This window comes from Primulina tabacum, chromosome 11 (assembly GCF_025594145.1).
Source record: "Primulina tabacum isolate GXHZ01 chromosome 11, ASM2559414v2, whole genome shotgun sequence".
Lineage (NCBI taxonomy): Eukaryota > Viridiplantae > Streptophyta > Magnoliopsida > Lamiales > Gesneriaceae > Primulina > Primulina tabacum.
The window spans coordinates 400,687-428,523 of NC_134560.1; the positions used below are offsets into that span (position 1 = coordinate 400,687).

General features: G+C 39.6%; 1 protein-coding gene across 1 annotated transcript; it reads left to right on the forward strand.

The window, feature by feature from the left end:
• The first annotated feature begins 14,750 nt into the window (after positions 1 to 14,750).
• On the forward strand, positions 14,751 to 16,195 carry LOC142518672 (putative zinc transporter 10). Its single transcript, XM_075621470.1, has 2 exons — positions 14,751 to 15,360; positions 15,614 to 16,195. The coding sequence occupies exons 1-2, from the start codon at positions 14,764 to 14,766 to the stop codon at positions 16,067 to 16,069; spliced, it is 1,053 nt and encodes a 350-aa protein (XP_075477585.1). The 5' UTR covers positions 14,751 to 14,763; the 3' UTR covers positions 16,070 to 16,195.
• Positions 16,196 to 27,837: the final 11,642 nt, after the last annotated feature.

Here is a 27,837-nt window from a genome sequence, read left to right on the forward strand (position 1 = left end):
TAGATTAGATTTGAAATGAAATGAAATGACAGCCTTCCATCCAATAAGAGGGTTACGTGACATTTACAATTTTGATAAGGCCCAACTTAGTTTGTATTTTTATTGTTTTATAGAATATAAAAGTCTACGCAATATTAAATATTGATTTTTAAAAACAATAAAAATATATAAACATCTAATAATTTCATAGATTTCAAATAATTCTAATATATTTTTTTACATACAAACTTTAAAACACTAGGCACAATTGTAGAAATTCAAAAATTATATTCTATTTATCCACGAGATTTAGGTAAATTTTTAAGGCAAAAACTTGTGTGAGATGGTCTCACGGGTCGTATTTTGTGAGACATAACTCTTTTTTGGGTCATCTATGAAAAATATTATTTTTTATGCTAAGAGTAGTATTTTTTATTGTGAATATCGGTATGGTTGACCCGTCTAACAGATAAAGATTCGTGAGACCGTCTCACAAGAGACCTACTCAACTTTTAATTGAACAAAATATCATTATCACCCCATATATATCTCTTTCTCAGACAAAATATAGAGTTTTTCTCCTCTCTAAAGATAATCGAAGGTTCCTCAAATTTCAAAACTACGATTCCTTTATTTAATTGTTATTGATTTGATAAATATATATATATATATATATATATATATATATATATATATATATATTATGATTTCTATGTATATTTGTGTTGAAATCATGTGTTCAACAAGTGTTCTTATGTATTGTTCGACAAATTTCCATATGTATTCTAAAATAAAATGTCATTATCCGTTAATATTTTTAATTATATGATGATGGAAAGCCTATGAAATCCAATTTGATATAATGGAGATATGAACCTATAATCCACCGGATTAATAGATGCATATTGCACACTGTACAAACCTAACTCGTTGATTAACATACTGATATTTTGACATGGGATAGGAAAAAGAAGAGGGATACTTGAGTGGGAAGGCCATTTTTATAGTGTCTAAAATTACTATTTTTTTGTGTAGAATGTAGTCGCAGGTAAGTATATAACTTAAGAGCCTCTATGATCATAGAACTCTTGTTAGCCCTTGTTGTGGAACATAGGCTATCTGGATTAAATATGATAGTGATGTTGAATGGGATGCATGCGATTTGTGGTTTCCAATTATCATCGCATTATTCTTTATGGATCTTACTTGTTAAGACAATTACATTTTTCATCCCCTTCTTTATGTGATTTTTCCTTTGTACCTTGCTTTGGGCTTGTTTCAGAGTTCATCCAATGTTTTAGGTTGATATCACATCTGGTCTCATCATTTAAAATTTGTATAGCATTTTGTTTGTTTCATCTAAAATTGATATTATTTTCATAGGTTGTCATTTAGGGGTTGAGTTTTATTTTCTTTTAAAGTATGAACTCTTTTTTGATATTTCATTTCTCCAACTTTATCCCAACTTGTTTGAATGGTTGTATCACGCTTTATCATTGTTTCTAGATTTTTTTGCTTCTTTTGGTTAATATCTAGTAAATGTTTTTTAGCTTCTTATCACTGTATAATTTCTATCTTATGCTTACTCAACTAATACTATCAATGGGAGATTCACAAGCAAAATATAATGTGTGGACGACTGAAGAGAGTAATGAATTGCTCAAACTCATAGTTGATGCTGCAATGCGAAGATGACGTGATAAGAATAGAGCATTTAACAAAAAAATCATAGATCAAAAATACTTCCTGCTCTAAATGAAAAACTTGGATGTTATCATTTAAAGTGGTTCAAACAAAGATGCAACAATTATAGTAAGCTTATACATCATAACTTTAGTTTTCGATGGGATTTCGTGACAAAAAAAATCACTGCTAAAGACGAAGTATGAGAATATTATTTTAAGGTAATAGTCTTTGAGTTAAAATAATAAAATTTATAATTAGAATTATAACTAGTTTAACACATGTTTTTTTGTTATTTACCAGTCGCATCCTAAACATAAACACTGTCGGATATACATCTTTTGATGATTATGAAGATTTGAGAATTGCGATTAGGACTAGAACTACTACCGAAAAACCCTCAATTGGACTAGGAGATGACATTGATGCAAGAACATTTGAGATATAAGAAAATAGGAAAACTACTTAATTAGATGATTATGTGTTTGATTATAATAGTGATGAATTCGAGCCAGGTGACAGGCAAGAATCTTCATACCAGCCTCCATTTTTTGAGGACTCTAGTTCGCGATTACCCCCTCAGCCCATAAGTTCAGAGGTTCCACCTACAACTAGAAAACGAAATAGGGCCGAATTTGAAGCAAAATCAAGCATATTGAAGAACACAGACCCAAATAATATACGTGAAATACCTCACACTCTTGAGAATGTAATTTCTAAGATAGAATCAACAGGGAATACATGTGACACTTGTTGGGATGTTATCAAGGAGGTCCCAAATTTGGATAATAGTACTAGATACAAGATGCTTGATTTATGTAACACCAGATCAAAGAAGATGGATTTCTTGAAAATTATAATTGAAAAGCGTTTGGGATGGATAAATTATAAATTTGAGATATAAGAAAATAGGAAAACTAATATATTAAATGATTATGTAACGACCGAATGCATGAATGGAAATTAATTAGAAGTTTATTCAAATAAGTGGTTTAAAGGTATATTTATCTATCAGTATGATTGAATGAATATTTATCCAAATGTTATGAATGTGAACTTTATGCAGTCAAATATGCGATGTGCGGCAAAGGCGAGAGAACATGGGATGATTTTGATAAGGTTTCTATTTTTAGAAGTTCAGGAAATGGAACTCTAGATTGCAAAGGCGAGAGAACATGAGATGATTTTGATAAGGTTTCTATTTTTAGAAGTTCAGGAAATGGAAACTCTAGATTTAGCAATCCAATTTAAGAAGTTGAAAATTTATTTTCAATTAAAAAGAACTTAATCGGTAACAAAATTTTACTAGAAATGAGAAGTTTCGGGTTTACGATACTAGAACCGAGTAGCATCAAATATTTTTAAATATTTTTTGGACTTCTAGTGGATTAATTATGAATTTAATTAATTCTTTAATGGGCCTATATTAACAAATATTTAATTAAAATAATTAGGGCCTTTAATCTAACCAAAAGCCCATTTAGCAGCCTAATAATTTAATTAAATAACCCTAGCCACCCTACACCCATATCACATGTCTCTCACCACCAGCACACACACACACACACTCTCATTCAAACCCTAGAGAGGCCGAATCCTAGAGGAGAGGAAGGAAGGAAGTTTTGTGTCCCGTTCGTCTCTTGTCATGTCATCGTTCTTATTTCGTAAGAATACAGGAACAAGGCATGTTTTCAAACATTTCTTTATGCACCATTCAATTCATAATATTGTATATATGTGATTTTGTGTGAAAATTTTATAAAGATGATGGTTTTCAATTCCCTACATGTGCATCTCATGTTTTCATTAAATATTTTTGATGTTTTATGAATTCTTGAAGGAGGGATGCAAACCGAAAGACATAAGAGTCCAGTTAAACGTTAAGAGTAAGTTTTGTAAGGGATAATAGCCGCAAGAGGACGCCTCAAGGGCAGCACCAACCTGCACGCAATTTGCGTACAGACCGTGAGGGTGAAGTGGGGACGGCTTGGGTTCTATTGGCCATGGGGCTGCATGGGAGCCTAGCCGTGATCTTGAGGGAAGGATAAGGGTCCTAGGAAGGTATATGGAGGGTTGGGTCAGAGCTTAGATGGGCTGGTTTAACACTGGAACCAAAACTCCAAAACATGCACTTGTGGGGTTGTTTTGGTGTGTGTGGTTCCTAGGTCAAATGGGATAGTATAAAGGCTGGACCATGGGCTGGGGACATGCCTTAGGGTCCTCGTGAGGAGTTTGTATAAGCCAAGGGGCGCGCCAAGGGCTGGGACAGCAACTGGTGCGCGAGAGATCCGCTGCACGCGAGAGGGCGTGTTTGGTGCGCTGCTGTGCGAGAGAGCTAGGGCCTTGGGCGTCTGGTTTGTGTCCAAAAGAGCCTGATAATGGTCTTGTTGAGGTATTTTGATTCTCGCATGGCCATATTTTTAACATCCTATTATTTGGGAAGGCCACGCATCACCTTCAGAGCAATTTCTTTGTTTGAATGTACTTTTCCTAGTGCATTTAATTCATTTAAGATGATACTCACTCTTTCATCAAACTCGTTCGTTGATTCTTCAGCCTTCATTTTGATATTATCGAATTTCTGCACGGCAACTGAAAGTTTATTCTCTTTGGTATGCTCATTGCATTCACATAGTTGGATCAGCTTCTTCCAAATTTCTTTGACAGGTCTACACATTTTGATATTTTTTGAAATTATTTTTATCCAGCGTGTTGTAAAAAATATCTTTGGCAACATTATCTAATTTGCCTTCTTTTTATCTTCAGTTGTCCACACATCGTCTGGCTTCTCGATGCTATGAGACGATCCATCAGTTAGAGCAACTGCAGTATTTGCCTTCATTATTTTCATTGGTCTGTCAGTTATTACATACCATATATCGTCAACTTATGTAGCTAGATGAGCCTGCATTCTAATTTTACAATCATCGAATTCCCCTTTGAAAAACATATGAATTTTGTTGAATGAAGACATGGTTATCAGACGAGTGTTTGGAAATATTCAAGACAAGATTTTAACCATTCTGATACCACTTGTTAGGATTGGTTAATAATGGTGAATGACGCTTGATTTTTGAAATATTTTCGGATATGAATCAGTTCTTTAAGGAACTGATCCTAAAAATCTTGTGTGTCAATACCGATCAGTTAATTAATAGTAGTGCATAAACAAACTGAAAGATAGATAAAATCTTATGGCTAGAGTATTGTGATAACTGAATGAATAAAAGATGAACACAAAGTTTTATAGATGTTTAGAGATTTTAACTGCTCCTACGTCACCTCTTCTATCTCAAGGATAGGAATTTACTAAAATACTTCGATTGAATTCAAAGAACTATAATAACTCACTTCAGTTAGACTTAAACAATGATAAACTGAAACTCTTAGTTTTTCTTATCACTTATCAGTTGTTAACTGAATAGCTCTAATGAGTAGCCTGAATGCGACGAATAAATCAATGAAGTGAGAGCCAAAATTTGCGATTTGCAAACTGAATAAAATTGAAAGTGAATCGCAAGTGAATGATTTGTTCTCGTTGTAGTTGTTCATGGGTTGTTAACTTTTTTTATCCAACTGAAATCATCAGCTATATATAATTTTCGATTCCAACGGTCACATTGAATGTATTTAATTATTAATATCCGTTAAATCATCTTCTAGTCCATGTAGTTGAATTTTTCTGAAAGAGGTACGATGTATCAGACTGTAAAGAGACTTTTTCTCTGATTTCTTCGAAAGAGTATTTAAGTATTATAATGGCTTTGGTGGCGCATTAGGATCTTGAGCTTCATCAGACGGATGTAAAAACTGTGTTTTTAAATGGTGATATTGATGAAACGATTTATATGGTGCAACCATAAAATTTTGTGTCCAAAGACACAAATAATATAGTTTGCAAATTAAAGAAATCCATCTTTGGGCTCATGGTCGATGATTGTGTGTACCATAAGTTCAGTGAGAGTATACATTTTTTTATATGTTGATGAAATTTTACGTGCTAGCAAAGATAATGTGGGGATCCGGACGCTAATCATCTTCTTAATCATTTTTGGGATTTAATTATCAATTAAGATAAACAGGGTCTAAATTTTTTTCTTTTACAATATAAGGGCGGAACGTAATGGAATTTAATTAATATACATATCAGTATAAAAATACAATTCTGTACAATAAACATTCAGACTAGACTAAGGTTCAACTACTAGATTTCAAGTGTTAGAACCATATCTACAACAAGTCCGGAATCACCACGCTAAACTTGTCCTCTCTCATCATCTTCTTGACCCCGGTCATGTCACACCTGTTGTCATGCACACATACAAACAAGACAACAGCCAGATAACTCCGGTGAGAATAAATCCAAGTATAAACAATGTGTACATGCCATGGTATAATAAAGCATGAAACAGATATCACTACATGTATTATAATATGACAATGCGAATCGATATCAAACTTTAAATAAAACATGAATTGAAATCTACAAAACATAAATTATACAATCTGTAATTCAACTCATGACTCGGCATCTCAAACTCGACTCATCTCTCATCTAATCTAGGGATCCCGGTGAATAAGAACGTAACAGGTCTCCCACCTACTACTACCGGTCGCAGTGGCGGTACGTTCTTATTTCTTGACTTTGGTCTAGTCTATATCGAATAATCTGTAATAAGGATGCTATCTGTATCTGAAGCATCTTAATATACCAAACGTCCAGTGTCTTGGCATATCTGTCCAAGACTAACCCTATTGTGACAATGTGCAATGGGCCAGTGACTCCTCTGTCATAGTCTAGCCCCTCTGTCAGTGACTCTCACTCAATAGCTCTCTGCTTTCTACTTTCTAATTCAATAGAATAAACATAATCATTAAAACACAAAGGTATAAAAACAATACCATACAAGTATGTGGTTTAGGAAAACTCAAGTTAAATCTAACTCAAGTCGATCTCCCAGTTAACATCGATTTATACCTTTCTCTTCTAGATCTAACGAAGACGAAGTCTCGGGTTCAAATCTGTCCATTCCCAATCTAGCAATGACAATCGAATATGTATAATATCAGTGAACAACTCAATTCAATACATGTTCTGATCAATACTCAAATCAAAATACCATCTGATCAATGTCAATCGACCTACAGTACAATCTCAATCAATACTGAATCTGATCAATATCAATCTACTGATTTGACGGCATAACAGCGTAGTTTCTTGATACCAATCAACTCAAATATCAATACTCAATAGCAATACTCATAATTCTTATCAACATCAACCCATAAGACTGAATTCTGCACCATCTCAACTCAATATAGGCTGGAAAATCATAACAATCACATATGGTATCATTTTCTCGATCCGTTTATGTTTCTACGATGTCCATGATTTCAAGAACACATAATTACAAGCATATCAAAATTTCCCCAACATGTAAACTTCGAAACATGCTGAAAAGTAATAAAATGTATACCCTTTCGAAGTCCTTGATGAGAGAAGCAAGAATCTAGCCTCGGATTGAAAATCGGATGAATATATCTTGCACAAATCAATTTCTAAAAGAATGAAGCATGAAGGAATTCTTGAGGGTCTCTCTCGGTTCTTGCTTGGAGGATGCTGAAGAATGACAGGAATACAAAGTTTATATATCATATGCCATGTGTCAACATAATACTTCAAGGTGGATTTCTCGCACAGAGCACCGCGGGTACGCTCTTCCAGACCGCGGGTGCGCTATGCTCACTGCATTCCATCCAGATTTCAAAAAGAGACAACCGCGGGTGCGGTCCCTTTTTACACCGCGGGTGCGGTGTTCGTTCGTATGCAAAACTCTAACTTTCTGCTTATTAACCGCGGGTGCGGTATGTTTTGCTGTGAAGGTGCGGTCTATACCTCATGCAACACTTCATAATTTCATTTGATCAACCTACAATCTTGGGCATTACATTTCTCCCCCTCTTAGATAAGAGTTCGTCCTCGAACTCGCAGGCAATCAATACAAAGTATATAACAGAAACAATATCATCAAAACTGAATAAATACTCACATCCTGAAAATAGCTCGGGAAATCTCTGTCTCATCTCTAACTATGTCTCCCAAGTCGCTTCTTCAATGCCATGACGAATCCACTGGACTTTCACTAGCGGAATAGTCTTTGTTCTGAATTTTCTTTCTTTCACGGATCTCTGATTCCAGACTGGAGTAGTCATTCAAGAAGTATAATATCATAATACCACTCGAAATCATTCTGATCGAATCAATCGCAAAATACTGGCTATACAACATCCGTATATACCAATCAACCGCTGCTAACAAATCAATATTAGCACCTACTACCACCTCTGTTTATCCCAGTCAGTGCTATATTCAATTTTCAGCCTCAAATATCAACAGTCATCATCCGACGTTGGCTTATTTAGTCTGTCTATTCTGAGCTGTCTTCGTTCTCTTCTGAATCAGTTGCATTTTCTTTATCGTATCCCTGACCTTATCAGATCAAATCTCAGGAATTTTCTTTATCGTATCTCTGACCTTATCAGATCAAATCTCAGGTATCTCCGAGATATTATCTCTATGCAAAAGAAATTTACAGTTCTCACTGTACAATACCGCAACTGAAGCTATCTCAATACTCATTTAATAGCTATAGTTATACGATCATTCACAAAGTGACAATAAATCATGTCAACTATTGCTAAAATCCAGCACTACATGTCCTGGATATCTTCCAGTCTCAGGATAGTTCGCTCCGACTATCCGTCGATTTATAGACAATAGATAAAAGAGTTTATTGTATACTCTGCCAAAAGTACAGAATTAATCAAAAATCATAGTATGATATAATCAACTTTGGCATTCAATACAATCTGACCCCTTTTCTTACATAAATCTCAGTCATCTGATCATGTCTGTACATCTTCCTGTATAACATAATAGAGGCATATTCAAGCAATATGTCAATCATAATCACATCACAGCACAGTCTTGTCAAGATTTCAGTAGTATCGTCACACAATCCATAGAAATGTACTCCCATTTTTATTCAAGAACCGATAATTTAGATAACCAATCTCCTGGTTTCTATCTTTCTGTCTTCATCTGTCGACGATTCAGACATTTCCGTACAAATTCTGCTACAACTGATCTCCTCTGTTTATATCAAAACTGTCTTTTCGAAGTATCATATCTTTTCTGTTACCAGCAAGAATGCTGAATTGACTACTGTGCGCTTCCAACAAACATCTATCATTTCAGATTCGAAATATTCGGCACACTGTTAAATTCCAGTTTTCAACCTAAAGTCGCACACTGAAACCGAATGCTATTTCTAGTCGGTTTAACCATGTGTTGATTTATGTATGAAGCAAATATTAATATATCGCCTTTTGGTTTTAGATTAAACAACGAATATTCAATTTAATTGTCCAGATTAAAAGAACAGATGATAAACGACATACATCAATGAATAAAAATAAAAAATAAAATTGAATCAAACTCAAAACATCAAAAATAATTTGTCACGGTCCTATCGTGACCTTAGTCTATAAAAGTCTACCACATAAATTCAAAACAAAAGTGCAAATCCATGTTTAAATTTAAAGAAGAAAACATAGTTGAGAAAGAATGAAAGGAATTCTCAGTGATTTGGCTTGTGTTGAGAAATTCCTCATGCTTCTGCCTTCAATCTTCGTCCTTTTTCTTTCGCGCTGTTGCTCTTTACTGCAACCTTTTGTTCTACACTTCCTCTCTTCCTCTGCTGTTAACGTTGCTCTCCGTACGCTTCTGCCTCGTTTTATACTTCTAAATGGGCCTCCTCCTTCAATTCATTTTTAGCCCATCTCAAACATAAACCTTGTATATAAGATTGTAGAATTTATTTTCAAATGTGAGATTTTATCTTTATCAAGATCCACATGGATTTTTTTTCCAAAACTTCAATATTCCTTTCTTTTGATATTTTTTCTTTTAAGTCTTGTAATTTTTTTTTATTTCCAAATTTAATCATTTTTCATATTTTATTCAAATCTACAATTCTTAATTCAATTAAGCACATAATTAGGGATAAGAAGCATAGATAAGCATAAATAAAATCTCTAAATCTTTATAAGATTTGGGCTTATCAGGAATCTTCTAGCAAAGTAGTCATGGGATGAGGTCGTGAAACTTTTATTATCTTGGCTATGCCTAGAAGAGAAGAAGATGTAGAGAGATCCAAAATTAAATTTTACCTACTTGGGCTATGCCTAGTAGAGGAGAAGATGTGGGGAGATCGAAAATCAAATTTTACCTACTTAAGTTATGTCTAGTAAAGGAGAAGAGGTAGAGAGACTGAAAATTAATTTTACATACTGGCCTGAGCCTATTAGAAGAGAAGAGGTGAAGGGACTGAAAATTAAATTTTACCTACTGAGGCTGAGCCTAGTAGAGGAGAAGAGATGAGGAGACAAAAAAATAAATTTTTTACCTAATGGGCTGAAACCTAGTAGAGGAGAAGAAGTGGGGAGATCGAAAATTAAATTTTACCTACTTGGGCTATGCCTAGTAGAGGAGAAGAGGTGGAGAGATTAAAAATTAAATGTTACCTACTTGGGCTGTGTCTAGTAGATGAGAAGAGTTGGGGAGATTTGAAAGTTTTATTTTTCCTGCTAAGGCCTGACTTAGCAGAGTAGTTAAGAGATGATGAGGTGAGAGTTTTATTTCCTGCTAAGGCATAGTGTAGCAGAGGAGTAAAGGTGTGAGTAGGTGAAAATTTTATTTTCCTACTAAGACATAGCCTAGCAAAGGAGTAAAGGGGTGAGTAGGTGAAAATTTCATTTTCTTGCTAAGGCCGGCTTAGTAGATGATTTACGAGATGATGATGTGAGAGTTTTATTTTCCTGCTAGGGCATAGCCTAGCATAGAAGTAAAGGGGTGAAGAGGAGGATATTTCATTTTTCCTACTTACCCAACTTAATAGAGGAGTCAATGGGTGAGGAGATGAAAGTTTTATTTTTTTTGCTAAGGAATATCTTAGCAGAGGAGTCAAGGGCGCGAGGAAGTGAAAATTTTAATTTCCTTCTAAGGCCAAGTAGAGGAGCTTGAGGTGGTGATGGTGAAGGTTGGAACCTAGTAGTTGATCTTGAGGTGATAAAAGTAAGGAGCTTGAAGTATGGAAAGAAGGGTTTCACATTTTTCCTATGGCAAAGGCCTAGTGAGAGGAGTTATAAGACAAGGGCAGAGAATTTAAATTCTTGATGTGGAGTGGCGAGGCGAGGCGAGGCGAGGCTACGGGGTTGTGGCAAGGTTGTGGAGTGGCGAGGGTGGCTAAGGGCGTGCGTGAAGTAAAGGAGAGGCGAGGTGTGCGAGTGAAGGGCTGGGAAGGCGAGATGGTGATGAGAGGAGGCTGGGGGCGAGGGGCTGTGGAGAAGGGCGAAGGGCGTCTGGGAGGGGCGAGGGGCTGCACTCGATGAGGAGGGCGAGTGGCGAAAGAGAAGGATGGGTCCTTGAAGGTGCTGGGCGAGGGGGCGAGCGCTCGAGGAGGGCAGTGGGGTGAGGATGGTTGTACGGGGGCGTACGCGAGCAAGGGAGAGAGAGAGGCGAGGGCGGGCGAGCGTGCAGGGCTATGCAGACGAGGGCCAGGCGAGCGTGCGGGGTAGAAGGCGAGAGTCAGGCGAGAGCTTAGTGATGGCAAGGGGCAGGCGAGGCTGGCGAGCACGTGAGGGTAGGGCGACGGGCGAGGTTGTGGAGAGGCGTGGGTGTGGAGAAAATATTAAGTGGGACAGGAGAATGAAACAAGGTGGGGAATGAATGACTATCTATAGCGGAGCCCAGCACATATCTAGGCCTTCACAATGGGAAGATGATTTAATTTCCAAATTTTTGAAGAATAATGAGTAAGGGGGTAATAACACACAACTCACATGTTGTAAATCGAGGACAACGAAATTAATTTACTTCGAATATGTGATTCAGTTTCACTTGGGAGGGCGAGACTGCTGATACCCCATGAATGGACCCATCAAGATCAGGCCTAAACCGGATTTTGGACTCTCGGCCCATCCCTAGCCAAGGTAGAAGGCCCATGATGGAACTCAGGTATTTTATTATAAATAACAAGTTTGAGAGTCTAACTATCCGTTCACTATATTGACAGCAACACCCTTAGGTGCTATCTCATTATATTCTCAGTCTCTGACTTGAGAATCGGAGGGACTACGTCGGGACACCTTCTCGGCCACTTTTTAATCGTCCCCTTCGTGATTTCAGGTCTAGAGTAAATTCGATGTCTGCTATCACCAGTTGGAACCAAACCTTAAATTTTCAGTGAGTATCAATATTTATGCAAGGGATCACGGCAATGAGGCATGAGGAATTTTGCATCGAAAGTGGTTGTGAGGTGGCTCCAGTATAGAACACCCGTTCATCCCAAGCTTGTAATGCAAATCTCCTACAAATAAAAATCATAAAGGGGAAATGGTATTTTGAGTGAAGAATCAGTCAGCGTCAAGAAACAAGACCGAAGGAGGTATTTGTGTTTCTCTGCATTTGAGTAAACATGAAACGAGGAAAAGAAAACAGCAGTGATGTTAAAAGCTTGGCTTTCTACATAATCCGACTCCTTTTTTTCCCTTGATTACATGGTATTTTGGTGGAACTAAAATCTTGTTATTGTCATTCTTTTTACGTGCAGCTGATATGATACTAGCTAGTGGGATCGTTGTAATTGTGTATATTATTGAACACTAAAAGATGAAAGGTTCAAAATAGAAGATGGCGAGTTTCATTTGGTTGATGAAAATTTGTTGCAGGATCAAACAAGCTCTCTCGTCTTCTCACATTTTCTTGTTTTTTATTTTTATTTGGGCCGAAATTCACCAATGAGGCCAATCCAGGCCAGGCCCGTCTGCGACTTAAACTTGTGAAAAAGTTATTCACCACGAATTATACCATTATTATTATCAGAAAAAGCTTACGATTGGGTATTGGATAAATTAAAGAGAGGAAAGTAATATTACCATTAGCGTTAGCATGGTGTAAATTGTTTGTGTGTTTTTTATATTCAATGGGCAATTGCAAACCTATTTAATCACTAATAGGGCCTTCCAGCCCAATTGTAAAATTTGATTCTTGTTGACTTGATCGATCAAAGGTAGCTACTAGTACTATGTATGTATCCCATTCCCCCCTTTCTTTTTTCTTTCTTTTTTTAATAAAATACAAATTAGTTAAGATGCCCTCCCCTCCCCTCCCGGAGTGGAGGATCCTGGGTGTGAGGGCAGTGCCCACACCCCATATGAATGGTTGGGATTACATGGGAAAAAATAAATTAAAAAAAAAAAAATTGGGCCAGAAAAAATTCCGGCTCTTGGATGTACTCCTGCAGCCACTGCCTGCAAGGGTAGGATGGAATAATCCTCCCCTCCCCTCCCCTCGTCACCAAATATTAATTAATTAATTCTTAATTTAGAATATTTGGGAATGAGACGATGTCTCCACCAAATTAAATTCCAAATCTCAAAAAGTCAACCGTAGAGAAATTATACCAGTGGGGCGGCCCACTCATCATACGTGCTAATTAATTATTTATATATAGTACCAAAATGCATGAATAATGACTATGTCCGTGCCAATGATTATGTAATTCATTATTAAGAGTCAACTATGAACGAAATTGGACTCAGTATATTGAATATGACTTCCTGAATAGACATACTACCCCCAACCATATATTTTTTACCAACTGTTTGGTTGGCAGTATATATATATATTCATTATTGTCAACTTCGACTATCCAAATTACTTTTATATATATATATATATATAGGTTGGCAGTATATATATATTCATTATTGTCAACTTCGACTATCCAGATTACTTAGGCTGCGTTTGGTTTGGAGGATAGGATAATGAAATGATTAAGAGAAATGATAAAAAGAATGATTGAAATAGAAATATAATATATAATGATAAAATAATATTATGTTTGGTTTGATGGATAAGAATGTGATAATTAATAATTTTTTGATAAATTGACAAAATTGTCCTTCTATTTATGTGTCGACGGGGGGCGGCGATCGGCCGGTCGGCCGGAAGCTGTATCGGCGGTCGGCGGAAAGCGACAGGAGTGGTCGGCCAGAAGCGACGGCGGCGGTCGGCCGGAGGTGGCGGCGGCGGTCGGCCAGAGTTGGCGGTCGGCCGGAGGAGGGGGCGGCGGTCGGACGGAGGCGGCGGCGGCGGTCGCCCTGAAGTGGCGGCGGTCGGTGGAAGAAATTGGTGGTGAGTTTGGATTTAGGAGAAGGGTAAAATTGGAAAAATAGGATAGATTAAGAGTGGAATAAATAATCATAGGGGTGAGGAGATATTATTTTAACCTACCTAATATAACCTAATCATTTATAAGAGGGATTGAGTTGGTTAAATAAAAATCGTACCAAACGCTTGATTAGGTGGGTTTAATAATCATAAACCCACCTAATCCCATGAACCAAACACAACCATATATATATATATATATATATATATATCACGACTAATTTTGGGCAGAATTATCTAATGTAATCTTTATATTTATGAATTATAAATTCATTTTATGTCAAGTTTTAAACAGTTTTAATAATAATTATAATATACTTGAAATACCCTCAAAATTTTTGTTTTTAAAACTAATTTTCTTCATCCAGCTCATGATAAATGAAAAGCAACCTAAAGATTTGAAATGAGTGGATTTCAAATTCTTGCTCAAATCCATCACATATATTAGCTAAAAAAAATTAAAAAACTTAATAATAAATTATATATTTTTTATTTAGCACTTATTTTTTGTTGGCACGTCTGATTCAACACACGCTCCTTCCGTACATGTGACTGCAAGGAACACACGAAACAACACAGATATCCAAACGTCGGCATTGGCATAATACATATGTATAAATGTTTGGCGGATGATCGTACTGGACTTGGTCAGTGTTCCAAAGCCATTTATATGCAGCAAGTGCACAGGATGCACAGCTCGTCCCAGAAAAATTAATTAATTAATATTCCGAACATTCGATGGTCCTACTATATATATATATATATATATATATTCTAAACTCAAACAACACCATACACGAAGTAAAATGATGAGTTTTAAAGCATCAATCGTTTTGGTCTTGTTCCTCCTGGTTTCCAATTTTTCGGTGCAGGTTCTCTCGGTTGTGCAGGAATGCGGGGCAGAAGATGATGTAGGCTGCATCGACAAGAAGAAAGCATTGCCTCTCAAAATCATCGCCATTGTATCCATTCTTGTAACAAGCATGATCGGCGTGTGCTTGCCATTCGTCACGCGTTCCATCCCCGCGCTAAGCCCCGAACGAAGCCTTTTCGTGATAGTCAAGGCTTTTGCCGCTGGAATCATTCTGGCCACTGGGTTCATGCACGTTCTTCCCGATTCATTCGACATGTTGTCATCCGCTTGTTTGAAGGATAATCCATGGCATAAATTCCCTTTCACTGGATTTGTGGCCATGCTCTCAGCCATCGTCACGCTTGTGATCGACTCCATGGCCACCAGTCTATATAGCCAGAAGAATAAATCAGGAGTGGTGCTGCCCGAGTCAAGAGATCAGGAGATGGCTGTGGCGGAATTTGACGGCCATTTTCATGGCCATCACCACGGAGGCAAATTGATTAACGTTGAGGGCTCACAACTTCTACGATATAGAGTAATTGCCATGGTTAGTGATCACATTCTGTTGTCCTTAATTTCGTAATTAAGCATGCACCCACCCACGAGCTAGGGTTATTCCTAGCTAGCTTGTAACCGATGCATGCTTCAAGTTTACCGTATAATATATATCAAAATTTGACATATACATAAATTTAGTCGTACTCCCTTCATTAATTATTTGACCTTTTGTATATAGCGAATTAATGAATTAATATATATATTAAAATAAAAATATTAAGATGCATGACTGAATGGTACAGGTTTTAGAGCTGGGAATCATTGTTCATTCCATAGTGATAGGACTGTCTCTTGGCGCCTCCAACAACACCTGCACAATCAAAGGGCTGGTTGCTGCACTCTGCTTCCATCAAATGTTCGAAGGAATGGGTCTCGGCGGTTGCATTCTCCAAGCGGAATACGGCTTCTTAAAGAAGGCTGCGATGGCATTCTTCTTTGCGGTGACTACTCCATTTGGGATTGCGCTGGGGATGGGATTATCCAGCAGTTACAAAGAAAACAGCCCTCGTTCTTTGATAACAGTGGGCTTGCTCAATGCTTCTTCTTCTGGCCTCTTGATTTACATGGCTCTGGTTGATCTGTTGGCAGCAGATTTTATGGGCGCGAAGCTGCAAGGCAGCATCAAATTACAGATCAAATCTTACGCCGCCGTCTTGTTGGGTGCCGGCGGGATGTCTCTCATGGCTAAATGGGCCTGAAATTTAATTCTGTGAAAATGAAAAATAATACTGATGATGCGCGTGAGGCAATATTTAAAATTTTCTGTTTGTTCGATATTGTGATTTGTCAATTTGCCCAACGATTAAAGATTTGGAATCGCCATTTGAAAGAATGTTCCTACACAAGTTTTCTGCTTGTAATTTGTTTGCAAATTGCTTATTAATATATACTATATTATTAAATTTGAGATCATTAGAATAACTAGATTTAGGTTTTCTACTCTGTTTAATATTTATATATATTAATGAAGTGTTAAATTTTAAAGTAAGTTATATGTAGCTTAGTCGATAGAGTCTTAATTTGTTTCGCTAGTGTTAGTATTAATTTGAAGGTTCAATTCCTTTTTTTGTCTTTTTTCTCTTTCTTTTTTCTATTTATTTTTTTAATTAATATATCAAAATTACAATGTAGTTATTTACTGTTTCTTATAATAATATTTAGATGCTCATTTAAATACAAATCAAATTAATTATAAAATAATCACTCACTATTTCTTATATTTACATGATGTTAATTCTCGTTTAAATATAAATCAAAGAAATTATAAAAAAAATTGTACAAGTACGCAATGTATGCGTCGTTATACTGACATGAACAAGGATTCCATGTCAGTATCAATAAAATGTGTAACAATTATACTGACATGAACAAGGATTCCATGTCAGTATCAATAAAATTCCGCGTCGTCGTCGTTTTGTTCGTTTTCTTTCGAAACGAAACCAGACATGTCTAGATTTCTTTCAAACCTCAATCAAGTCATATTATCATTTATTTTTCAGTACATGATCATGTTTATTCAAGTAAAAATCGAGATCCATGTCAAAACATTTTGAAACCACACATGCAGAATTTTCGATTTCCTTGGCAAGCTTCACGATTTCTTTTGGTTTGTGAGTTTCAGTTATTGGATCGACTCCAGGCTCCCAAGGCGGCTTGTATACATGTAGTAGGATGCATTAGGACCATGTTGGTCCATTCAAACCAGCCCCATGCTTGCTGGAAATTCAGAATGACAGCAAGTCCCCATAGGTGCATAAATGTTGTTCGAAAAATTCAGTTTCTTGTCATGGAGGAAGGATCTGATCTTGGCTACCCCAAGGGCCTATAGCCATGGTTGGATCACTTCCCTAGCAAGTCTAAGATGTGACTAAGTTTCCCTTTTGGTGGCTTGGTCCATGGTTCATCGGTTTTTAATAAAAACATCACAACAGCCCCTATACCCCTTCGGCTTCTTCATTTGTTCAGCTTTTGGTTCGTTCTTTTGTTGCTTGGTATGGATCTTGGTTGGCCTATGGCCCTTAGCCACGGTTCATATCATGCTCCTAGATGTCTAGATCGTGCCATGGTCAATCAAATGGCCACTGGAACGACGCAAGACATCGATCATAGCATAAACACTACACACGCACGCACGTTGCTCTCGGTTGGACCCTTCGGTTGAGTTTTGGTGTGATGCGGATTGTGGCTGGCCTAGGGCCCTTAGCCATGGTTCAAATCATTCCTTGGGATGTTGGTAAGAGTCTCTGGTCGGTGGTTCACTTCCCTAATGGCCGATAGCCTCGAAACCAACGCAAGTCTTGTAGTTGTGCAGCTGCTGGAAATTACAGCAAGTTGCTGTGTCGGTTCAGAGGCTCGTTCGAGTTCTTGGTTGGCTTTTAGCCCATGACCTTGGACTGGACAGTGCCTCATTGAGTTAGGAAGGTCATGTTTTTGACCGTTTGTCATTTGGATCATTTTTGAGGTCGTACGAGAATTTACGGTGCAATGTGCCAAATTGATTCTCGAAAGAGCGTTTCGTGTTTTGGCCTCCATTCCACCTAGATTTCGACCCTATTAATTTAGGAACATTATTTTATGATTTTTCAGCGTATTTTAATCATGACTATACGTCGGTTCAGTGTCGGTTCAGGTTGGCTCGGAGTCATGATTAAATGCGAAGTCATTAGGCGTCATAGTCGCATCTTTTGAACGTAAATTGCATAGTTGGTCATGTTTAAGCTATTGCATATTTTTCATGGCACAGTTAGGTTGCAGCGAGCCTGGGAACGATCCAATCCAATCCAGTTGGTAAAATTACAGGAATTTTCATTATGCCAGTTAATTATTTTACGTGCATTAAATAGAAAATGATTATTTTTGAGATTTATGCGATATGGCTTGTGGTTCATTCACTATGTGGGAGTGTTATTTTATACGGTCACCAGTGACCGATCAGTTCAGTATGGTACCACCCGGTCGCCAGTGACCGGCCAGCTCAGTTCAGTTTCAGCCTCCCCAGTAGCCAGTTACCGATCAGTTCAGCTTAGTACAGTGGCCACAAGCGTAAAACATAATCTCAACAGAAAATTTTACCAGATATTTCAGTACAGGCTCCAAGGAGCAAATATTTTTACAGTGATTTCCAGTTCAATTATGCACGTATTATAATTGCTCAGTACAAATTATTTTCAGTATGCCTCAGGACAAGATAGGTTAACTCATGCATATTTTAAATTCAAATTTTTACTCGTTACCTGCGATATATGCATGCTGAGTCTTTAGGCTCACTAGACTTGATTGTTGTAGGTACTGATGAGGCCAGGACCGAGGGCGGGGACCAGTGAGCCAGCTTGGGTCGGCAGTAGTGGCACCCGAGGACCTCAGTGCAGCAGTTGTTATGTTATTCCGCAAACAATTTTTATCAGTTGTTGGATATTTTTAAATTGTGATTTTTGGCAAACTTTATTTTCTTCCGCTGCTATTATTTTGAAATATTGAACTTTATTCACCAGTGATTTTATGAACGAGGCCATTTAAGTTCTTTTAAAAAGAAAATTTTTTTAATTTTCCGCAAATTTTCAAGAAAGGAGTTTTAGGCCCTTCACAGTTGGTATCAGAGCGGTGGTTCTGTATAGGGTTTCACTACTACTGACCGCGAGAAGCTCACGAAGCCACGTCTTCGGTCTGTAAGTTTTTCAGTTCAGCATTTTGTTCAGCATTTTAGTTAAAGCATGAATTAGTTTGTCAGCATGCTTCCAGATTTTCAGTATTTCAGAGTTCATTTAAAATAAATTATGGAATTATGCATGTTAGTTACGTATGGGTTATGTTGGAACAGTATGCCCCCTAGACGCATTTTAGAGCGCATCAGAGAGGAGGAGCCTCGCCGAGAAGACATGGAGGAGCGTAGACCAGAGGGAGACCTACCACCTCCTCCACCGCCCCCACCGGACATGAGTGCCCAGATGTTAGCTGGGATGGCACAGTTCTTCGCACAGTTTGCGGGGGGCAATGCCGCAGCCGTAGCCGCAGCCGTAGCCGCAGCCACAGCCAGGCCGACAGGGCCCGAGGCTGTGTATGAGCGATTCATGAAGATGCGCCCGAAGGAGTTCTCTGGGGCATCTGACCCCATGGTTGCCGAGGGATGGATCAAATCCCTCGAGGTTATCTTCGATTTTATGGAGCTGGGGGACGCAGACCAAGTCCGATGTGCCACCTACTTGTTCACTGGAGACGCCCGCTTATGGTGGGAAGGAGCTTCGGTAGCCCTGACATTGGCTACACTTTCTTGGACCCGCTTTACGGAGGTTTTCTACTCCAAGTATTTTGCTGAGGAGGTTCGCACCAGGCTGACCACCGAGTTCATGAGTCTGAGACAGGGGGATATGTCGGTTACTGAGTTTATCCGTAAGTTCGAGAGGGGCTGTCACTTTGTGCTCCTGATAGCGAATGATGCCAGAGCCAAGCTGATGCACTTCCTGGTGGGTTTACGGCCGATCTTGCGCAGGGATGTTAGGGTATCTGACCCTGCTACTTATGAGGTTGCCGTCTCCAAGGCCTTAGCCGCAGAGCAGGATCTGCGGGATATCGAGAGGGATCGCCAGGGCAAGCGCCCAGTCCAGGCACCGCACCGCCCTCCTCCTCATCAGCATCAGCAGCAGAATAATAGGCCTTTTCATGGACCGCCCAGGAACCGAGGCCAGCAGCAGCAGCAGCAGTGGGGACGCCCAGCCCCGAGGACTCAGGAGCACCCAGTCTGTCCCATGTGCTCACGTCGCCATCCTGGAGCATGTATGGCTGGCTCAGGAAAGTGTTTTAAGTGTGGCAGTCCAGACCACATGTTGCTGCAGTGTCCTCAGAGGAATCTGCCTACCCAAGGCAGAGTTTTTGCTCTCCATGCCGCGGAAACCAACCCGGAGACTATGTTGTTGACAGGTACCTTTAAACTTTAAGTTATTCTTCGAATTTCAGCATTTTGGGAATCGGGATTTAGATTTTGAACTTAGAACTGTTATAGGATTGCATGCTCTACTCATATTTATTTCGGGGAAATTAAGCTAGAGGAACCTAGACCTTTGCATGTCTATAAGTTTAGATCTTGTAGTGGGATTCAACTTAGAGCTCCGCTCTTTCAGGGAGAATTTTTATATCTGGTTCCGCTACCAAGGCCTTGATAGATTCAGGGGCCACTCACTCATTTATTTCGGAGGTCTTTGCAAACTTTCTCAAGATCCAGACCATTGGGCTAGATACAGCCTTTTCAGTAGTGTTGCCGTCAGGCGAGGAGATGGCAGCTACCAATGTTATCCGAGATATAGACCTTGAGCTGCACGGTAATCTTGTTTATGCGGATCTGATCATGTTACCGATGCCGGAATTTGACATCATCCTAGGGATGGACTGGCTATTGAGGAACAGAGTGTTGATAGACTTCCAGCGGAGATCTGTTCTTGTCCGACCGCCTGGAATGGAGCAGTTCTTATTTGAGCCGGACAGGTACTTCTCTTTACCGCGCATTATTCCATATGTTCAGACTAGGAAGCTCATGCATAGAGGGTGTCGGGCATTTCTAGCAACCTTTTTATCTGTCCCCGAGGAACCCAGCCAGTCAGCCTCAGATGTTCCGATTGTCAGAGATTTCTTAGACGTTTTTCCCGAAGACGTCTCTGGTATGCCACCCGAGAGAGAGGTGGAGTTTTTCATTGAGCTTATGTCAGGTACGGCTCCGATATCCAAAGCGCCGTACCGACTAGCACCGACAGAGATGGCAGAGCTTAAGAAGCAGATCCAGGAACTTCTCGACAAGGAGTTCATTCGCCCGAGCTTTTCTCCATGGGGCGCGCCGGTCTTATTTGTGAAAAAGAAGGATGGCTCGATGAGGCTTTGCATTGACTACCGGGAGTTGAACAGGGTTACAGTGAAGAATAAATACCCACTGCCGAGGATTGAGGATCTGTTTGACCAGTTGCAGGGAGCTTCGATTTTCTCCAAGATAGATCTGCGTTCTGGTTATCACCAGTTGAGGGTGAGAGATGCTGATGTCTCGAAGACAGCTTTCAGGACTCGTTATGGTCACTACGAGTTCCTTGTGATGCCGTTCGGTCTGACGAATGCGCCAGCGATCTTCATGGATCTCATGAATCGCGTATTTCAGCCGTACCTCGACCAGTTTGTGATAGTGTTCATAGATGACATTCTCGTCTACTCCAAGAATCGGGAGGAGCACAGCCGACATCTGACCACCGTGTTGCAGACATTGCAGAAGCACAAATTATTCGCAAAGTTCAGTAAGTGCGAATTCTGGTTAGAGAAGGTGGCGTTCTTGGGCCACATTGTTTCTAGCAGTGGTATTGAGGTAGACCCCGCCAAAGTTGTAGCAGTTAGAGATTGGGTTGTGCCTCAGAATGCATCCGAGATCCGCAGTTTCCTTGGGCTAGCAGGATATTACAGAAAATTCATCCAGGGATTCTCCTCTATCGCCGTTCCACTCACAACACTGACAAAGAAAAATGTGAAGTTTGTGTGGAGCGAGGAGTGTCAGAAGAGCTTTGATACTTTGAAGCAAGCCCTTATTTCAGCACCAGTTTTGGCCATGTCATCAGGGCCCGGCGAGTTTGTCCTTTATACCGATGCTTCGAAGCTTGGTTTAGGTGCAGTTTTGATGCAGCATGGGAGAGTGATAGCGTGTGCTTCTCGACAGCTGAAAATCCACGAGAAGAATTACCCTACCCATGATCTGGAGTTAGCGGCCGTAGTTTTTGCTTTGAAGATTTGGAGGCACTATCTGTATGGAGAGAAGTGCCAGATCTTTACCGACCATAAGAGCCTCAAGTATTTCTTTACGCAGAAGGAGCTGAACATGCGTCAGAGGCGTTGGTTGGAGCTTGTGAAAGACTACGATTGTGACATTAGCTACCACCCGGGTAAAGCTAATGTAGTTGCGGATGCTTTGAGCAGGAAAGTCGCAGTGATGGCTCATTTGACGATGCAGAAACCTCTTCAGATCGAGATGCAGAAGTTTGATCTTGAGACTTACCCTCGAGGTAGAGTTCCTCGTTTATCTACCTTGACTATCCAGTCCTCTCTTATTGACCGTATTCGCAGCGGTCAAGCAGCAGATGAGCAGTTGGCACAGTGGAAGAAAAGAGATGAAGCCAAGGGCAGTGTTTTGTATTCAGTCAGCGACGGTATTGTGAGATACCGAGATAGGATATGGGTTCCTAGCAGTGATTCTATCCGAGCAGATATCTTATCAGAGGCCCATACGTCCCCGTACTCCATTCACCCTGGGAGTACGAAGATGTACAAAGATCTGCAGCTATTGTATTGGTGGCCAGGGATGAAGAAGGACATCAGGCGTTTTGTATCCGAGTGCCTGACTTGCCAGTTAGTGAAGGCCGAGCATCAGAGACCAGCAGGTTTGCTCAAGCCTCTTCCTATTCCCGAGTGGAAGTGGGAGAACATTACCATGGACTTTGTGACCGGATTGCCGAGGTCAGCCAGAGGATCGAATGCTATCTGGGTGATTGTAGATCGTCTTACCAAATCAGCGCACTTCTTGCCTATTAAGACGACTTTCACCATGGTTCAGTATGCAGAGCTGTATATCCGAGAGATAGTCCGACTCCACGGTATTCCAGTTTCTATCGTATCCGACAGAGATCCCAGATTCACTTCCTCGTTTTGGAAGAGTTTGCATTCGACTTTGGGTACGAAGTTGCTGTTTAGCACAGCTTTCCATCCGCAGACAGATGGACAGTCGGAGCGAGTTATTCAGATCTTAGAGGATCTTCTCCGTGCTTGCGTCATTGATTTCTCTGGGAGTTGGGAGTCGAACTTACCATTGGTAGAGTTCACCTATAACAACAGTTTCCAGTCGTCTATAGGTATGGCTCCGTATGAAGCGCTCTATGGCCGCAAGTGTAGATCTCCTGTTCATTGGGGTGAAGTAGGAAAGAGAGCAAAGTTGGGTCCAGAGATTGTTCAGCAGGCAGCAGAGGTAGTAGTCAAGATTCGTGATAGAATGAGGACTGCTCAGAGCCGACAGAAGAGTTATGCCGATCAGCGGAGGAGAGAGTTAGAGTTTGCAGTGGGCGATCATGTCTTCGTGAAAGTGGCACCTATGAAGGGTGTCATGAGATTTGGCAAGAAAGGGAAGCTCAGTCCGAGATTCATTGGACCGTTTGAGATCCTCGACAGAGTTGGGACGCTAGCGTATCGTGTGGCTCTTCCGCTGAATCTGGCCGGAGTACACAATGTCTTTCACGTCTCCATGCTGAGGAAGTATATGGCAAATCCTTCGCATGTGCTGAATTTAGAGCCGTTGCAGCTTACTCCGAACTTATCTTATGAGGAGAGACCCGTGCAGATCTTAGACAGACAGGAGAAGAAACTTCGGAACAAGTTGGTTAAGCGAGTCAAAGTCAAATGGCTCAACCATTCAGAGGAGGAAGCTACGTGGGAGTCTGAGCCGGAGATGAGAAGTCGATACCCTGAGTTATTCGGTAAGTTCTAATTTCGAGGACGAAATTTATTTAAGGGGGGGGAGGATTGTAGAACCCGTAAATCAGTAGACGTATAAGCCATGCATAATTCTAGGTTTTCTTAAATTTAATTGACTTCATTGCATGATGCATTTATTTGAAGTTAATTATTTATTATTTCAGTTCAGTAGATTGATTTTTTAGCATTTCAGTATTTTCAGTGAGGCCGGACCGGAGTTGGAGTTTTGAGATAGAATTTAAGATTTCGAGAAATATTTCCAGAAGTTAATTTAGCCAGCAACCAAGTTCATTTAAGTTAGAAAGGGAGGTTTGAGGATTTAATTTAATTATTTGAGGTGATTAAGAAATGAACTCATTTAAGTTATTAAATTAAGGGGTTAGCTCACTAAAATTATTTAAAGGATTAGTAAGGCTTTCAAGGATTATTAGTTGACTAGATAATCAACATTCCCCTTTATTTTATTATGCATTTTTCGGCCACCCTTAGTTGCTAGAAGATTCATTTTCCAACTCATCAAATTTGACCAATTCTTTGCATGTAATTAGTAGGATAATTTTAGGATTTTTGGGAGCACAATTTAATTAAATAAATGGACATATCCTAGTCTAGAATCAAGAGAGAATTCGGCCACTACCTCCTAGAAGCATCCACCAACTCATTTGATATCAAACCATAATTAAAAATTCAAATTTGGGAAGACTTGGTCTTGGATCTTCCTTAAATCTTGCACCCACTTCCCTCACCCTCCTAACCATTTTTCCCCCCCTCTCCTTTTCGAAAATTCAGAGTGAATTCACACTCATTTTCAGTAGGAAAATCGTGAGGTACCTAGCCAAAAAGAAGAGAGAAAAATCGAGAGCAAGGTAAGGTAGAAAAGAGAAGCGCTCCACCTCCTCCGTGCCGCGTCGTCGTCGTTTCGTTCGTTTTCTTTCGAAACGAAACCAGGCATGTCTAGATTTCTTTCAAACCTCAATCAAGTCATATTATCATTTATTTTTCAGTACATGATCATGTTTATTCAAGTAAAAATCGAGATCCATGTCAAAACATTTTGAAACCACACATGCAGAATTTTCGATTTCCTTGGCAAGCTTCACGATTTCTTTTGGTTTGTGAGTTTCAGGTATTGGATCGACTCCAGGCTCCCAAGGCGGCTTGTATACATGTAGTAGGATGCATTAGGACCATGTTGGTCCATTCAAACAAGCCCCATGCTTGCTGTAAATTCAGAATGACAGCAAGTCCCCATAGGTGCAGAAATGTTGTTCGAAAAATTCAGTTTCTTGTTATGGAGGAAGGATCTGATCTTGGCTGCCCCAAGGGCCTATAGCCATGGTTGGATCACTTCCCTAGCAAGTCTAAGACGTGACTAAGTTGTCCTTTTGGTGGCTTGGTCCATGGTTCATCGGTTTTTAATAAAAACATCACAACAGCCCCTATACCCCTTCGGCTTCTTCATTTGTTCAGCTTTTGGTTCGTTATTTTGTTGCTTGGTATGGATCTTGGTTGGCCTATGGCCCTTAGCCACGGTTCATATCATGCTCCTAGATGTCTAGATCGTGCCATGGTCAATCAAATGGCCACTGGAACGACGCAAGACATCGATCATAGTATAAACACTACACACGCACGCACGTTGCTCTCGGTTGGACCCTTCGGTTGAGTTTTGGTGTGATGCGGATGTTGGCTGGCCTAGGGCCCTTAGCCATGGTTCAAATCATTCCTTGGGATGTTGGTAAGAGTCTCTGGTCGGTGGTTCACTTCCCTAATGGCCGATAGCCTCGAAACCAACGCAAGTCTTGTAGTTGCGCAGCTGCTGGAAATTACAGCAAGTTGCTGTGTCGGTTCAGAGGCTCGTTCGAGTTCTTGGTTGGCTTTTAGCCCATGGCCTTGGACTGTACAGTGCCTCATTGAGTTAGGAAGGTCATGTTTTTGACCGTTTGTCATTTGGATCATTTTTGAGGTCGTACGAGAATTTACGGTGCAATGTGCCAAATTGACTCTCGAAAGAGCGTTTCGTGTTTTGGCCTCCATTCCACCTAGATTTCGACCCTATCATTTTAGGAACATTATTTTATGATTTTTCAGCGTATTTTAATCATGACTATACGTCGGTTCAGTGTCGGTTCAGGTTGGCTCGGAGTCATGATTAAATGCGAAGTCATTAGGCGTCATAGTCGCATCTTTTGAACGTAAATTGCATAGTTGGTCATGTTTAAGCTATTGCATATTTTTCATGGCACAGTTAGGTTGCAGCGAGCCTGGGAACGATCCAATCCAATCCAGTTGGTAAAATTACAGGAATTTTCATTATGCCAGTTAATTATTTTACGTGCATTAAATAGAAAATGATTATTTTTGAGATTTATGCGATATGGCTTGTGGTTCATTCACTATGTGGGAGTGTTATTTTATACGGTCACCAGTGACCGATCAGTTCAGTATGGTACCACCCGGTCGCCAGTGACCGGCCAGCTCAGTTCAGTTTCAGCCTCCCCGGTAGCCAGTTACCGATCAGTTCAGCTTAGTGCAGTGGCCACAGGCGTAAAACATAATCTCAACAGAAAATTTTACCAGATATTTCAGTACAGGCTCCAAGGAGCAAATATTTTTACAGTGATTTCCAGTTCAATTATGCACGTATTATAATTGCTCAGTACAGATTATTTTCAGTATGCCTCAGGACAAGATAGGTTAACTCATGCATATTTTAAATTCAGATTTTTACTCGTTACCTGCGATATATGCATGCTGAGTCTTTAGGCTCACTAGACTTGATTGTTGTAGGTACTGATGAGGCCAGGGTTGAGGGCGGGGACCAGTGAGCCAGCTTGGGTCGGCAGTAGTGGCACCCGAGGACCTCAGTGCAACAGTTGTTATGTTATTCCGCAAACAATTTTTATCAGTTGTTGGATATTTTTAAATTGTGATTTTTGGCAAACTTTATTTTCTTCCGCTGCTATTATTTTAAAATATTGAACTTGATTCACCAGTGATTTTATGAACGAGGCCATTTAAGTTATTTTAAAAAGAAACTTTTTAATTTTCCGCAAATTTTCAAGAAAGGAGTTTAAGGCCCTTCACAAAATAAAACTGGCAATTTATTTTTTGAATATATAACCAAATATAATAAAATGATTAAAATATCCATTAAGTATATTGCATTAAAGTCAATGGTATTTGTGGGGATCCGGACGCTAATTCATGTCTTAATCATTATTAATGTCAAATATAACAATTAAGAAAAGTGAGACTAATTTTTTTTCTTTTTAAATATAAATGCGGAAACGTAATAATAATCTATCTAATATACATGTCAATATAAAAGTACAAGTCATGTATTACATGTCTCTATCTCAACTAGGTTCAACATCTATACATCCAGTGCTGAATCTTATTCTGCTTCTGGGCCCGGATCTCCACGCTAACTATCATCTCTCATTCTCTTTCCGATCCTGATCCTGTCCCATCTGTTGTCATGCACACACACAAACAAGACAACAGCCGGATAACTCCGATGAGAATTACATTCCCAGTATAAATCATGTATACATGCATTTCATATAAACAGATATAAAAGCATGAAATCGATATTCAAAACATGTATCAAATCAGAAACATAAATCAATACAAACTCCGAATCACACTCCTTGACTCATAGACTATGACTCGACTCATCCTAATCTAGGGATCCCGATCTGAATAAGAACATACACCCACCTACACTCCCGATCGGGGTGGTGGCACGTTCTTATTCACGGACTTTGGCTCTTTCCATATCGAACATCAGTAATAGAAGAAACTCCAATTCTATCCACTTTGATATAGCCAAACATCCGGTGTCTTGACCTATCCGTCACAGACTAGGCACATCCGCCAAATCAGTATCTTGTGACAATGTGCAATGTGCCCGTGACGATTCCATCACTATCAGGCACCCCTGTCACGAGATCAATCGTCTCTGCCTAGGTGTATCCACCTA